The sequence below is a fragment of the Haliaeetus leucocephalus genome, unplaced genomic scaffold, assembly GCF_000737465.1.
Source record: "Haliaeetus leucocephalus isolate CR32 unplaced genomic scaffold, Haliaeetus_leucocephalus-4.0 Scaffold92, whole genome shotgun sequence".
Taxonomy (NCBI): Eukaryota; Metazoa; Chordata; class Aves; order Accipitriformes; family Accipitridae; genus Haliaeetus; species Haliaeetus leucocephalus.
The window spans coordinates 8,799,322-8,814,878 of record NW_010972528.1 but is presented as its reverse complement, the minus strand read 5'-3'; the positions used below and the strand labels follow the sequence as shown (position 1 = coordinate 8,814,878).

At 36.8% G+C, this 15,557-nt stretch overlaps 1 protein-coding gene across 2 annotated transcripts in view; it reads right to left on the bottom strand.

Moving 5' to 3' along the window:
- Positions 1 to 15,557, bottom strand: part of ITFG1 (integrin alpha FG-GAP repeat containing 1) — a 92,856-nt gene that overhangs the window by 28,202 nt on the left and 49,097 nt on the right. For both annotated transcript variants that reach the window (XR_775483.1, XM_010585048.1), the window contains exon 10: positions 9,006 to 9,178. Coding sequence is in view for 1 of the 2 variants with exons in the window: in XM_010585048.1 (XP_010583350.1) it covers positions 9,006 to 9,178 (173 nt within the window). In the remaining variant the exon portion in view is untranslated. The remainder of the gene's footprint in view (positions 1 to 9,005; positions 9,179 to 15,557) is intronic.

Genomic DNA, 15,557 nt, shown 5'->3' with positions numbered 1-15,557 from the left:
AATAGCATTATATGCTGTCTCTGATACTGTAACATTGTCACTCTCACTGGAACTGTGAAAACTTTCAGACTTTACCAACTGGGAGTCTGATTCTTTGGCAGATCTGTATCCTGGGTGCCCGTTAGAATCCATCACTGCCTTGGCAATGGGAACAGATGAAGTTTCCTCCTCTCTTTTTGGGGGCAGAGCCAGGAGATGGAGCAGACAATGTTCTGTAAAGCTAGCTAAATATGTCAGAGCCCAGGGCAAGAACCAAAACCACTTCTTCATTATGACCTTGAACATACAGCTATTTCGGAGGGTGACAGCAAGGATTTTTCTGCATCTTAACAGCATCCAGTACCTCTAGAATGCAGTGACACAAATGCACACACACAAACATTTCTTCTTAGGAAAGTTTTTATTTTTCTTTGTTTCTATGGCATATTTCAGATAATTTGTTACTCGTAAGAATCATATCCCACAACATTCATATATGTGCCTCATCCATTTCAGAACAGTCAGAGAAGGGCAAAACATTTACCCCAAGAAGAAACATTTCTGACACCAAAGTAAACCAGTTTCCTTGTCTGTTGCCAAGTTAATATTTCAGAACCTCCAATGGGTAGAATGTAGGATTTCATTCTCTGTAAGATGTGTCAAAAGCAAAACGGGAAATTTAAACACTTCCCTCAAAACATTATAATTGCATTTCTTGAGCTTCTGTGAAAAATACACAAATTAGGCCTTTATTCTTCTGCCATATGCCTGTATTTGATTGAAACTTAGTATGAACAACCCACTTTTTACTATTTCACTTAGAAGCATGAGTATATTGAATTAATGTCCAGACAAAATGAAATGAGGTGACCTGCAATATTTAAGACATTGTATTATCTGTATCTGAGAACCCATCATCATAACTTGAAATTGTTAAGTACTCATATTCATTTCATGTATTACATAAGTATCATATCAGATCAACCACCTAGGAGGTAAGGTGACAACCTGAGCTAAGCTAATTGTTTCAGTTTCTCTTTTTCATCCTGTTGCCATACACTTTTTTTTTAAACTTGAAGAAAGTTTTACAATAATGCTTTCTTTCAATTCACGTTTTAAATTGCCAGAAATTGTTAGATGATAATTATTTAAAAGACAAAATATTTTCAAGCTTGCATTACAGTCTATGAAGAGTATTCAAGTCTAAACTATAAGCCTTGTGAATAGATAGACGCAAGTAGTTTAATTACTACAGGAATCTTTTTATTTCCTTTCCTTGGTAGTGTGCATTTAATGACTTTCAAAACACACAAATCGCAAACAGGACAAACAATAGCGTAACACCAACTGCACTTTAAGAAAAAAGCAAGATATTGATCTAAGTGGCATTGAGCAGGGAAATGCCACTTTCCTTCACCCTTCTGTATCAACAAGAGAAATAAGACATACAACAGGAAGGAAAAAAACAATCCCAAACCCCAAACAGATGTTGAAGACTGAGAAGTGCACTATAGGAGAAGCTATATTGTAAAGGAGAGAAGAAAAAAAAAAAAAGTAATCACAGATGTAGCTTCCCTTGTAGCAGAGCAGCAGAGGTCTGGAGAATCCCTAATCAGAATATAGCTATGTAGCTGAAAGTCTACTAGTGTTTATCTTAACAGGCAGCAGGAAATTTCATTTCATACTACTACTGATTTATATCCTTACAGTCCCTTTTGAAACACAAGCTTGCCTAGTAAAATCAACAACTTAGATATGTTACATATAGATGTTAAGCTACAGCAGATGCTAACTATACCTACAAATACTTACATACAGGTTTAGATTCACTAATGTGAGTCATATGAAGTTGAAATCTGATTCTTTTTATTCTGATTTTTTTTTTCCAAGAGTCAGTGCTGGTTTTTTTTATGGTAAGCAACATTAAGAACTTGCAGGGTAACAAAAATAATGAAATTCTAAAGCTAATGAAGACTGTTACTATTGGTGAGAAAGATGGGATAAAACAAGGTTTAAATATGAACTGCAATATTAAACTTCTTTTAAGTTTGGTTTTTGTTTTTTTTTTTAAAGTGGATTTTACAGAAACGCATCACTTCATTGGAAGCATACAGAGGTTGGTTTTTCTCCTGTTTGCAAGCTAGCTATTATTAGCTTTATAATTAAAGCTGAGCCTTCTTTCCTGTCAATTTCCAAGGCAATTCCTTGGCATTTATTTTATTGATGCCTTCAAATTATTTTGACTTCTATACCAATATTAAATTGCTCTTATCTCCCCTAAAAGCATCTTTGAAAAGCATGATGAGAAGAGTTAATAACTTTTAGATACGTAGCTTCTAAACAAATGCTTTAACTTGAGAATATCACTCGGGTGTCTTCCGCACCATCTTGTTTTTTCCTTTTTTAAAAAATGGATAGTATGTATAGTAAGGAAGTAAGTTACAAACTCACATTTAACTCCAAAATGATTCAGTTTGATTCTTAACTTTCCCCACGTTTCTGACCAAAATTTTGAATGCTATATCCTGCCATTAGATTTGAACAGTATTAGCCAACTAAAATACACTCTTGAAATATTAGTAGTTTCTGCTGAAAATATTAATTTCTGATACATTTACTTATGTGTAAATAGTTCTTCCTTTTTTGATTGAAATTGGGTGAATGTGATTTTCCTTTTCCTCATGTATTTTCAGCCCATTATCTCTTAATAACATACTAGGTAAGGATTTTATCATTAATATGTAGAAATTACATATAACACCTAGAAACACTTTCAAAATAACTACCTCTGAAAAGCAAACAAATGCACTCACACAGCAACTTCTGTATAGAGGAAAAAACAAAAAGTGCTCATTTGATGGTGGGGGACAGTCTTCAGGTTTGCCCCCCCCCCCAAAAAAAAAGGCAAAAAGCAACATACTTGCAGCCTTCCTCACATCCATGTATATAAACAGCCTTAGTGCTTTAAACTTCCATCTGGTTTTGAAGATGAGCTACGTTCAGAGTTCCACTGAAGGCTGCATGTATTATAACTAGTTGTCTTTGTGCACAAACTTAATTTTTTCATGTGCACAGTCAGGTGATTCCCACTTGACTCAATACAAGATAAAAAATAAGCACTGAAATAAAAAAACAATAAATTATTTTAGGTTTTGATTATATAATAATGAACACTAACGGAAGCCAGAAACTATATATGTGTGTGTATATATATATAATATCTTAGTAATTGCTAGCCACGTTATGTCCTTCTTGATGCTTCTCAGTCCCAGTCCACTCCCAGGGCTGTGCTGATGTGGGAGTTCCCATGTGCTACATCTCAGCATGGCAGGAGGAAATCTTAGTGCGTGGGCCATTCTTTTGAAAGGCTACAGCAACAGGGACAGTTGCAGTGCCTTACTGTTTGCAGAGGGAAGAGAAATCAGCTGTTTTTCACCACCTCAGCTGTTCAATTCTATCTTGGAAGAACTCCTGACATCTGGATATGGCCTATGAGCTGCCAGTTGAGTCTTTATATTATTTAGGGCTTTAATACACAAGCATCACTAGAATCAAAGTACGCACCTCCATGTTTTATTTCTGCTACATACTACAATTACCAAGAGCAAGTTTACAAAATTCCTATTATTTTGAACCAAATTTTGAAGATTAACACCATCAGAAAAAATCTCCCTGTAACAATGAAAATCATCAGCATCGTTGAAATGACAAGACAATGTCCCTGAAAGCCTATGGTAAAACATATAAAGACAGACACTGCTACAATGGTAAAACCTTAAAATCAATGCTAAAGTGCTACACAAATGTGTAACGGTCAGTCAATATCAAACAATTCAGCTTAAATACTGAGAAGAGGCAGAGCAAAAGAACTCTGAACTAAGACTAGCGTATCACCCTTAAGATGCTATTTGCAGCACTTCTAATACTTAGGTATACACGCCAGTGTATACACAGTGGCAGCTAAATTGTGTACTACCTGCATAACTTTATCCCAAACAGCTTATGAACAATGCTCAATAGAGTCGTCTACAATTTGGAAACTTCTGACTGAAGTCATCTATGCAGCAAAGCTAAATTTAATAAGGCTGAATAACTATAAGCAAGGCTTAAACACCAAAGGAAGACTGAAGACTTACCTCAGTTTTATTTTAACATATTTCTTTGCAATTAGAATTAAATATTTACTGCTTAATTTCATACATCTCTCATTCTGTCAATTTTAGGCTAGTTCATTTACAGTTACACAGGGGACATCTAAATGACAAATATCTTACTCCAGACATTCAGAATAATTGAATTTGCTTCTGGTTTTTTAGTTGTTCAATTACAAGGTGCTCATCAATCCTACATTTAAAAGAAGTCCTCTATCCAACCTTACTTCTGACAAGTGTAAACTAACAATGATTTAGGAAGAGATAATTTGGTCAAATAAGAGTCCTTTCAAGTATACCCATTGTCCTAGTTTAGCTGGGATATAGTTAACTGTCTTCCTAGTAGCTGGTACAGTGCTATGTTTTGAGTTCAGTATGTGAAGAATGTTGATAACACTGATGTTTTCAGTTGTTGCTCAGTAGTGTTTAGACTACAGTCAAGGATTTTTCAGCTTCTCATGCCCAGCCAGCGAGAAAGCTGGAGGGGCACAAGAAGTTGGGAGGGGACACAGCCAGGGCACCTGACCCAAACAGGCCAACAGGGTATTCCATACCATGCGACGTCCCATTTAGTATAGGAACTGGGAAGTGGGGGGCAGGGAATCACTGCTCGGGGAACTAGCTGGGTGTCGATCAGCAGGTGGTGAGCAATTGCACTGCGCATCATTTGTACATTCCAATCCTTTCATTATTGCTGTTGTCATTTTATTAGTGTTATCATTATCATTATTAGTTTCTTCTTTTCTGTTCTATTAAACCGTTCTTACCTCAACCCACGGGTTTTGCTTCTTTTTCCTGATTTTCTCCCCCATCCCACTGGGTGGGGGGGGGGAGTGAGTGAGTGGCTGCATGGTGCTTAGTTGCTGGCTGGGGTTAAACCACGACACCCATATAAAGGATTAATACTTATACATTAATTTAAAACAGAGCATGAACACATGGAAAAATTTCTAGAAGTGTATTATACTCAAATACACTTCTTCATTCAACTGTCCATAACCAGTTGTTTGTTATCTCCAAGTTTCCATTTTTACTGTTATTTATCAACAATGTCAGAGATACTTTTATTTCCAACTTTACCATTACTTTACCAGGGAAAAACATTCCCTCTCAATAAAAGCATAACTGAAAAAAGTGCTTCCTTAGATTACGTGTTTGCAATGCAAGATGCCAATTACTAACACCTAATTTGGAAACAAGTGGTCAAACAGAATTTGTTTCATCTAATTAGGTGGGAGAAAGATGAGTGTTTATAGACTCACATGCAGTACTTACTTCCAGTGTTACCAGAGTCAATTTAAAACCAGCATGTGAAAAAATGAATACATTTAGATAAGATAGGAAGTAGAGATGAACCGATTAATAACTAGTGATAAAAATCCCTTTACCTGTTATTATTCTACATACATACACAATCTCTAATACAGTCATAACTGGAGGGAAGAAAAATTCATGTATGTATCTAGCCTGAAGAAAAATCTGTGGACTGGAATTCTAATGTGCAGGTTTTGACTCAAGTCAGAAGTTAAAAGAATTCATAATGGATAGATAAATATGTAAGAATTGACTGTGAATTTAGCATCTTCACCTGTTGGAATTTATTGAGTCTCTGGGTTCAAACCCCCACCACACTTGCAACCACAAATGAAATACCTTTGTTGTTGTTGCTGTTAAGGAATGTGTCCGTGCTGTCAGAATATTTACACACTGTTATTTGAAATCAAAAGGACATGGCAGGAGATGAAATGGTGTAGTCTTACAGCAGTTCTGAGAATATTTAAAGCTATTAATCATTTTCCTGACTTACCTGGAAGGACAGTAAACCAATGTTATTCCTAACTATCATGTCTTTATTACAGCGTTCTGTAGGTATTTTTAAGGATTTGATCTGAAAGTGCTTTCCTGAATTGTGATGAAAGCATATAATTGTTTTTAAAGATATTCTTCTATTATCATGTATCAGTATACTTTCAGATGCATAAAATGGTTTCTGCCTCCTTTAATTTCTTTAAGTTACAGACAGCAACTAGAAGCTAGGCTTCCTAGACTATAGCACAGATTGAGGTCAAGAGTTTACAAAAATGCTTTTATCATTTAATCACAGTAATCAATCACTGAAATTAGATCTGTAGATATAGCATGAAAGGCTTCAGAGAAAGAAATACAGTTTGATCCAGAAGTGTTTAAAATCAATTAAATAAGGTTTTCATTTTAATTTGCTCTAATTTATAAAGAGTTTTAAATTTAATTCCCACACTGTTTTAATTCTCTCCACTCTGTAACCCAGTTACACATTTTAAAAGGAAGTATTTGCTTAAGTCTCTCAGAAACAATGAATTAATATCACTGTGAAAAGTGACATTTCACAGTGGGTGCAAAAAATGTGACATTCATTCCTATCCCAAAATATGAAGAGTCTGTTTCCATTACTTTTCTACAAATACTGGAAATATACAGTGTTAACATGCAACGAACTTCTTAATTTTTAGTTTACTGACTCTTTTTTTGCCAGATTTCCTCAGCTCTCTGAACTTCCCTTTTCATAACTTGTCAAATCATCTGCCAGTAAACCTTCAGTCCTTATGCCTTACTGTGTCACACAACTTTGAAGTCAAGTTTCAAAATAACTTTAAGACGCACCCAACTGAATAAAAAATTTCAGAAGCAAGGAGAATAAAGATAAAAGTGTATCACAGTAATTCATTGCAGTAAGACATAGGTAACTTCCTGGACTTTTATAGGAGTAACTATTTACAAACGATTCAAGTCTTTTACATAATATTACATTGCCATAATTATACACCAGCCAGAGGAGAGAGGCTCCTAAGAATCCTGAAAGATAAAATAACTTCAAATAAACTTCTGAACAATGTAAATCTTCATGAAGTCCTTCTGAAGTGTACTAGCTATTGAGATACACACTAGAAGATAGCCTTATAGTACAGCTCAAAACACGAGATTCATGGGTCTTCAGTAAAAACAAAGACAAGAACAACTTTACAGTTTAGATGTCATGGTGTTTCTATGGAAAAGGAAAGACTTTGGTTCCAGTCTGCTCTCTAGACTGTTCATAGTCTTTATTCAATGACTGCTGAACAGAAGATGCAAACTCCTAATTGAGTAAGGCTATGGAGTAGAAAACCTGACATTCAGTGTCCGAGTGCTTTAACTTTCTTTGCCTTTGCAAGTTCTGGGCGGTAACAGCATCACTCCTTCTCCTCTGCCATATCTGAATATAAACAGCTGCTGTGCTAGTTATTTTAAGGCTCAGGGATACAGAGACAGAGCTCAGCAACTCACTGCCTTGTCTCTGAATCACATCACGTAGGCTGAATACAAGAATGTAACTCTTCAAACTGGGTCATTTTTAGGTATGCGTCAGTATCTGAAGAACTCTAACACAAAAATGTCAGTGGGCAACTCGTGTTCAGGCAACCGCTTAAGGATCTGAATTGACTTCTTGGACTTCAGCATCTAAATTCTGTCTATATACTGTTTTAAGAACCAAAGCGATCTCCTCAGTTCTTTTCCTTACTGAGCATTAATTCAAATTATGAACCTGCACCCAAGCTCATCCAAAATACCATACAGAGGAAGACAATAAATACACCTGCAAGAGAGACTTATTTTGCCTTCTAATGCACTAATGCAAGTATGTCATAGATCCCAGTAACGATGATGTTGAGACTCCATAAGGTATTGATTAAAATACCTTTTACAAGCAATGACATAAGGAAGAAAAAAGGGATAGCACAGATCATCTTACATCTCCTCAGGTGCTGGAAAACCTAGGCTGTGCAGCATCAGACAGACCTCTAGTCAGGGCACAGCATGCTGCACACATCCTGTCTGTAGTGAGGTTCACTGGCATTATGGTCTCTAGAGCTCTTTTAAGTTTTTCTTGGAAGTAAACAACTCTATTCATCATTTCTACTGTCAAGAGAAAGGATGTTCACATGAAAACATGCTGCTTCACTTCAAGGTAAAGACAAGGACATGCCAGTGGTATCATCACCAGGTGCCAAGTGAGAGCTGCCTACAGGCTTCTCCGTTACGATGAGCTGGCTAAGTTTATCCTGCAGCCAAGTGGTATGTGCAGAACAACACAGGCGTGCACCTACTCAGGTCAACTGTTATGTGGATCACTAACTGTTCAATGTACAACAGTCACACTGTAAGCATCACTACAAGCCCCCTCGCACCTAACACCAGATGGTAGCAGTACAAAGTACTGGGAAAGCAAGTAAAGAAGAAAAAAAAAAAAAAAAGGAGGAGAAAGATTACACTGACAAATTTAATAGGAAAGGTTAGAAGCTTCTTTTTTTTGGTGGGTGTGTGTAGAATTCTATTTATTTCAGTTAAATTTAGGCAATATAAAATCACTGATAAGTTATTAGGTCTATCTAAAATTCCTGGTTCTCAAAAGGGGCAAAACACTATTGCCTTTTTTCAGCAGAGTCACCAATCAGTGTTCACTCCATGTGACAGCATGGAACAGGTTCCCCAACTCTCAGCAGCCTGGTGTTACTAGCCAACACTGAAAGCTGAAGTCAGGATTTTACAGAAGATGATTTGGGAAAGGAAAGGCAGAGATAATCAGCTCCTGTGACCCAGGAGGACTGCCTAAAAATGGTACTTCATACTACACTCCCTGGTGCAATTCCCCACCAAAAGTCACAGTTTGAGCCTATACAATTATGCATTCTGAATATACCATGTAAATGCATACCTTTTAAAAAGGGAAACATTTAGCAGAGATCAAAAGTCTTGTTCACATGATAAAATGGACGAGATGCACTAAAATTAGTAATTTGTATGACTGATGACGGAACATGCATTTAATAGTCTTTATTTCTAGGTTTACATATACTCTACCTTCCAGATGTGTTCTTTAGTATAGCAAGAGCATCTGGGTAGCCATCCATATTGTAATCTCCAATATGAAGTGTAATTGGAAATGAAATTTCTGTTGAAGATTTGTCATTTTGATATGGTACAAAACCCCAGAGTGTGTCTTTATTTCTGAAGTCTTGCAAGACTGGAATCCACTGTAAAATAAAACAAAAAAAGAACAGCTAGATAAGGAAAGCAATTTTATTTATTTAAACAACATAATTCTATTTAAAACAGCTTACATTTCTTCACTGCATCAAGATTCTTAACCACTTAACATTTCCAAAGAGGAAATAACAATTATTTCCTAACTCTGTCACCAAATGAAAAAAATTAATTTGAAGTCTTTCTGTGCACTAAATTATTCCAGAACAGGGGAAAAAAAAAAAAAGGTTGTAAGAATAAAGGACTTGTGTTTTGGAATGTGTCCAGTGTACCGAAATATTCAGGAACAACTTCACTGAAATTCAGGCTTGCCTGGAATCTGTACTAATCCTTAAGTGTAGGTAAGCCCAAACCATCAGGGCCTTGAGATCCTGAGTCCCTTTGTTTTTCTTGGAATTGCAAGCAATAGGCAGCATTAAAGCCAGAGGAGGGATGTACCCCCATTAAATCTGTGGACAACACCAAACTGGGGTATACTAACAATATGCTTCAGGACAGAATGGCCATTCAGAGGGGACCTAGAAAGGCAAGAATAGGCAAACAGGCACCTCATAACAATCAGCAAAGAAAGTCCTGCACAGGGGAGTAAACCCCTGCAACAGTACAGGCGGGTGACTGACCAGGAGGGTAGCAGCTCTCCCAAAAAAGATGCATGGGTCCTGGTGAACAGTAAGCTAAAGCTGAGTGTGGCAGCTATGATGGCAAAACAGCATACTGCACTGTAACTGCTGCCTAAGCTCCTGCTGACTGACGTGAGTGATTATTTCTCTTTATTCAGCACTTATTAGTCTGCATCTGGATTCTGTGTCCAGTTTTGTGCTCCACAATTCAAGAAAAGTTTGAGAATATTCAGTGTGTTTGGAGAAGGATCACCAAGATGGTCAGGCGTTGAATATTTACTTAAAGGACAGGTTGAGGGCACACGGCTTGTTCAGCCTGGAGAACAGAAGATTTAGGGGCGACCTAATAGCAGCCTTCCAATGCCTGCAAGGAGATAACTGAGAAGATGGAGCCAGGCTCTCTACTGAGATACATGGCAGAAGAACAAGAGACAATGGTCACAGACCATTACAACTAGAGATAAACAAACAAATTAAACTAGGAGAGAGGCCCTGAGAAGTTACAGAATCTTTGTCCCTGGGGGTTTTCAAAGTTTGACTGGACGAAGCTCTAAACAACATGGTCTGAATTCAGTGTTGCCCATGCTTAAAGCAGGAGGCTGAATCTCCTAAGGTTCACTTCATCTTGAATGATTCTATTATTCATGGATATTTAGAAGTTCAAGAGCTTCAATTCCCCTCCTATCTTCCCAGCAGCACCCGATACTGAGCTGTATGATAAGAAATTAAGATTACGGTATCAAATTGAAAGTACAAAAGAAATGCAAAGTATAATTTCTCCAGGACAAGAAATAGAATGTATCTGCACTTACTTTCCACAAAGTGCTGCAGCAGTGCTAAATAAGAATTTATCTTAATTAAAATCAAAGTAATTTCACAAGTTGGTATGAAGCTGAACTACCAGGGTTAACATTTCAATGCTACAGAAAAATTCAGTGACATTTTAAAAGCCAGAACTAATTTTATATGTCAACTAACTGACAAGGCCTTCAAAAGGACAGAAGGGTCCCATCTCAAAGGATCACTATCACCAACATCAAAAGCACTTAACAGCATCTTCAATGTCTCTCATCCAAGCCTTAATTTAGCTGTTTCAGGAACCAGAATGAGATCCCTGACAGCACCATTTCCTGCTGTGGAGAGACTCCCTCACTAACACAATCCAGTAATCAACAACATTCCTGCCACATGGTAATTGCATGCGACACTTGGACTGGTCTCTTGAGATTACATACAACCACATGCATATTAGAGAAGCCCCCAAAATTATTAAAAAAGTGCACTAAGGGCAACTTCGGATATCACAGATGGCTTAGAAGCCTGGAACAGTTCTGCCAGACACTGCATATACTTAGTGCATGTCTGCCTGGGTAAGTGATGACATTTGAACTGCAAAGATGATCTACAACACTCTTGAGAACTCAAAGTTGAAATTAAATGTACTTTGAGCCTCACCCCCTCACCCACAACATATGCATGCCTATTTAGTTACTGTTAGCTGCTGAAGATTTGGAAGAATCCAGGAAACAGAAAATACGAAAAAGACTCTGAACCTGAGGGAAACTTTCAAAGGTTTAGATTTCTTAGCACTTATTTGTCATGCAGAAGACAGATAAAACAATATTATTACAAAATATTGTAATTTTGAAAAACACTGATTGAAATCAGAACCATGAAATATAATAACAGTTTTTACTTTACATGGTATCATTTACAGTCATTGCAATGAAACCCAATTATATTCGTCTCATACTTTCTAAACGTTCCCATGTATGGTAATGCTATTTTAAAGAAACAAAATTAAAAATGAATTTTTAGGCACAAATCCGAATTTGTATTCTGCTTTTACTCTACTCAGAGTGGTTCATAGAAATCAATTTTACAAACATAAGGTCTACAATGAAATGCAGAGATATAAGACAACAGGTGAGCAAAACAGAACCATCACCCATTGCTACCAAGCACCATCACTGTGCACACTACAGGGTAAGATTCATCCATCTCACTGAACCAGTTGTGGGACTTTTTATAACAGCAGTTGTAGAACATTTAAAAAACATCAGTCTTGTTTGATGTGTAACCATAGCACATTCTAGTACTATACGTAACTTACTCTGACAGTTTAAAGTCAGAGCAATCCACACTTCTGGAGAAACTCATTCTGTATATTTCTATTATAAACGGCAGTATTGTGTAATGTAATGCAAGATTAATTGTTCATGTGCCTCAGGACATATATTTCAGTACAGACAGCAAAAAATGAAAATATGTTTGTCAGTAATATAAATCTCCTACTACTTTTGTATTTGATAATCCAATTACTTTAAGCTTCATGTTTGCCATTACTACTTTAATAGGAAAAAGACTGAAACCTATTTTTTTTCCTTTCACTCTAAGATAGAAATAGGTGGGTAAAATGAGGACACACAAAGCTATTTTTTGTGGTTTTCTGATCATATGATTTCTGTTATGTAGCTCAGATGAAAAATAGACTGAAAAATGGAATAAGTGTATCTAAAAGAAAATATAAGTGAACACATAAAATTCAGTCAGAGAAATCAAAGATTTACTTCTTCACTTTCTGTTAAACTCCATTGCATGGCACCACTAATATCATTACTTACAACATTTATATAGATATTTTTACTCCTTCAAGTAATGATTTTGTAGACTAAAACAAGGAAAACATCTTTATTTAAGTGCTTGAAAATTTTTTTCAAACTCTTCAAATATTTGGTTTTCAACAAGTAGAAAAGAGAATGCTTTACTGCCCTGTGAAAACAGTGTCTTTTTCATTTTGAGAAAGATCTTGGGTACTTGAGAAAAAAATTTAAAACTAGTTGCACTCACCCCACTTAACTTGAAAAGGGCACATTTCTTTCAGAGTCCACATTCTTCCACACATTAGGAAAAGGCACTTCTCTTGCTCTAAAGTGTATTAGCAGGTTTTTGAGCCAAAACTTTGGGATTAACATATCTCAATTTTTAAACCATGGCCAGAAACCTATGAAGCACAAAAACCCCATCCAGCCAGCTGCCCCCTTCTAGGCCACGTAACACAGACAGGGAGCCAGCTGCGAGTCAGAAAGCATTTGGAAATTGGTAGCCCATTTTTGGCCAATATCTATTCTGGAAATGCCAGGGTTTGTCCTCCTTTCTATGACAAACACTATCCCATCCTATAGAAACGTGAGTATTAAGAGTGGCCTGGAAGAACTGGCCACAGCAACAGAAGTCCTTTTCCCTGGGGGCGGCCCCCTCTACTGTACACATGCATTGTAGTTCAGCTGCACATAAAAAATAAATCCCATGATTTCAGGATGCATTAGGCTTTCAGTGCATACGAAGGTCACCTGAATTCCATATGCAGTTGAGCAGGCACTACTGCATAAAAAGAAAGTAAATTACCTATAGATTACACCATTAACTTACAGTGTTCAAAGTCCAGAAGATGACAATCCCAAACACTGATTTAGCAACACAGAAAAAAATAACCAAAGCAGTAAAAGTCATATGCTAGAATGTGGCTCATGGCCCCATTACTGCTTTGAGAAAGATGAGCAACTTAGAAATCATGAGAGCATCCTGTAGAATCTGAGACTTATGAAAATTACAGCAGCTGCAATCCCCTCACCCCTTTAAACTGTTATAGAGGAATGAGGAAAAACTTCCAACACTGACCAACTGCAGCTGATAATCAATGCTGTCACATACCCTCTAGCCTAGAGAATGATACCACAAAGACCTGTGGTTTGCTGTAGGATGCACTACTGTGTTCTACTTCAGAGCTGCTAAATTTATAAGAAGAATAAAGCTATAACCTTTCTATTGTACAGAGAAAGGCTGTAAGAATCATCAAGCCCAGAAAGAAACTCTCAAATGAAGGGACCAAAATAATACTGTTTGCCTCAGGAAACAAGTGAAAAAATTATACTGAATACTTGGCAAAATTAAAAGAAAGATCAGTCACCTCTAAGAATATCATAGTATCTAGAGTTTTTACAATAATCGGTACCAGGAACTTTAAAACATTTTTAGGGAGAACTCGGTCTAATTTTCAGAATCCAGATGAGAGATCTAAATCAGCTAGCAGATTAGTCTGTCGCTATTGCAGGTGAATTTAAAGATGTCTGAGGTGTCCTCACACCTGCCACAATCTGAAACAGCATATGGGATTCTACTTCAGATCTGACAGCAATTCTTCTGTTGCTATGGAAACATTCACATTCTTTTAAAATTTTAGTAGGTCTGTATCTCCTTAAATCACTCATCTGTATTTTGTTGGCCTTTACTTTTGCTCCATCATCCAAAAGAAGGAAATTTATCTGAGCTATTTCTAATACTTATAAAGATTAAATCATTAAATAAATTAAAACCTATGGTGAAAGATCATCCTTGAAATAATTCTCCTAGATCTGCTTGGCTTTTCAGTAGCCATCCAGCTGTGCCAAAGACATCATAAGAAATACAGCGTAGACTGACAGACATCAAACAAGATCTTACCAGAACAACTCCAAAGCCTGACATGCCATTGCATGCCTCTCCACAGCATAATTTTTACAACCACAAATTCTACAGACGTGTATTTCTGATTGTTATGCATTTCATCCCAATGCATCATACACTCTCATGGAACTGTGTTAACTGATTTTCATTTGGTTTCATCAAATGTCACAATAAACAAGCAGGAAGGACAGACCCAGGTCCAGTTACCATATGCAAAATATTTTGTGTAAGACAGTCATCTAATTAGTGATTTTTCAGATCTGAGATCAGTAAGTTTCTTTAAAAAAAAAAATCTGAAAACCAGAATTCTTTGCTACATCCTTAACTAAAAAAAAAAAAAAAAAAAAAACCCCCCCCCCCCCCCAAACGCTACAGCAAATACTGAACAGAGATAATGGATATATAGTATCTTCTTCTTTTTCAATAATAGACTTGCAATCTCTCAGTTTCCCATAGATTCCCTATAATTACCTACCTGTTACACAAGGGATACCATCCCTTTGTTGAAACACATTCTGCACCACAAGGGCTTATTATTATTTCCCTCAAATTGTAAAGTGATTAAATGAAAGGAATTGATCCCAGTCTGTTGTCACAAAGTTTACATTTATCATTGCTTATGAAGATTAACTTAGTCAAAGCCGGAAGCTGGGTCATCTGATCTCACAGTGACCAAATTCCATGAAATCAAAACATTTCACTTCCAAATAAATATGGGAACTAACATGTTTGAATAGTTTTCTACCTGAAGGAAACATGCAACACATGGGAAAAACTGCAGACATATGAGTGAAGATACTGATGTTTTCCACTGTTTCAGAATAGAAAAGATTAAATGCCTCAGAAGAAAAAGCTCCATCACCTCTAGATGAGTTTAAGACTGCAAGAAAAGAGTGTTCTAGATATAACTCCTTAAAAAGGTTAGGCCGGAACAAGTCATTATTGCATGCCATTTGATACTGTCATTTTAATTAAAGTAATTCTAAAAATATGCAGGGAAAATTGCTTTAAAGTTTCTAGGTGACTCTTAATACTTTTTAATACTTTTTTTCTAGCAGGATGAGAATCCGTTGGATTCTTCACTTTTTAAAATAAAGTGACAACATTTGGGTGCTTGTCGTGGTTTAACCCCAGCCAGCAACTAAGCACCATGCAGCCACTCACTCCCCCCCCCCCCCCCCCGGGGGGGGGGGGGGAAAAACAGGAAAAAAAAAAAAAACCCCGGGGTTGGGGGAAGAAGGGC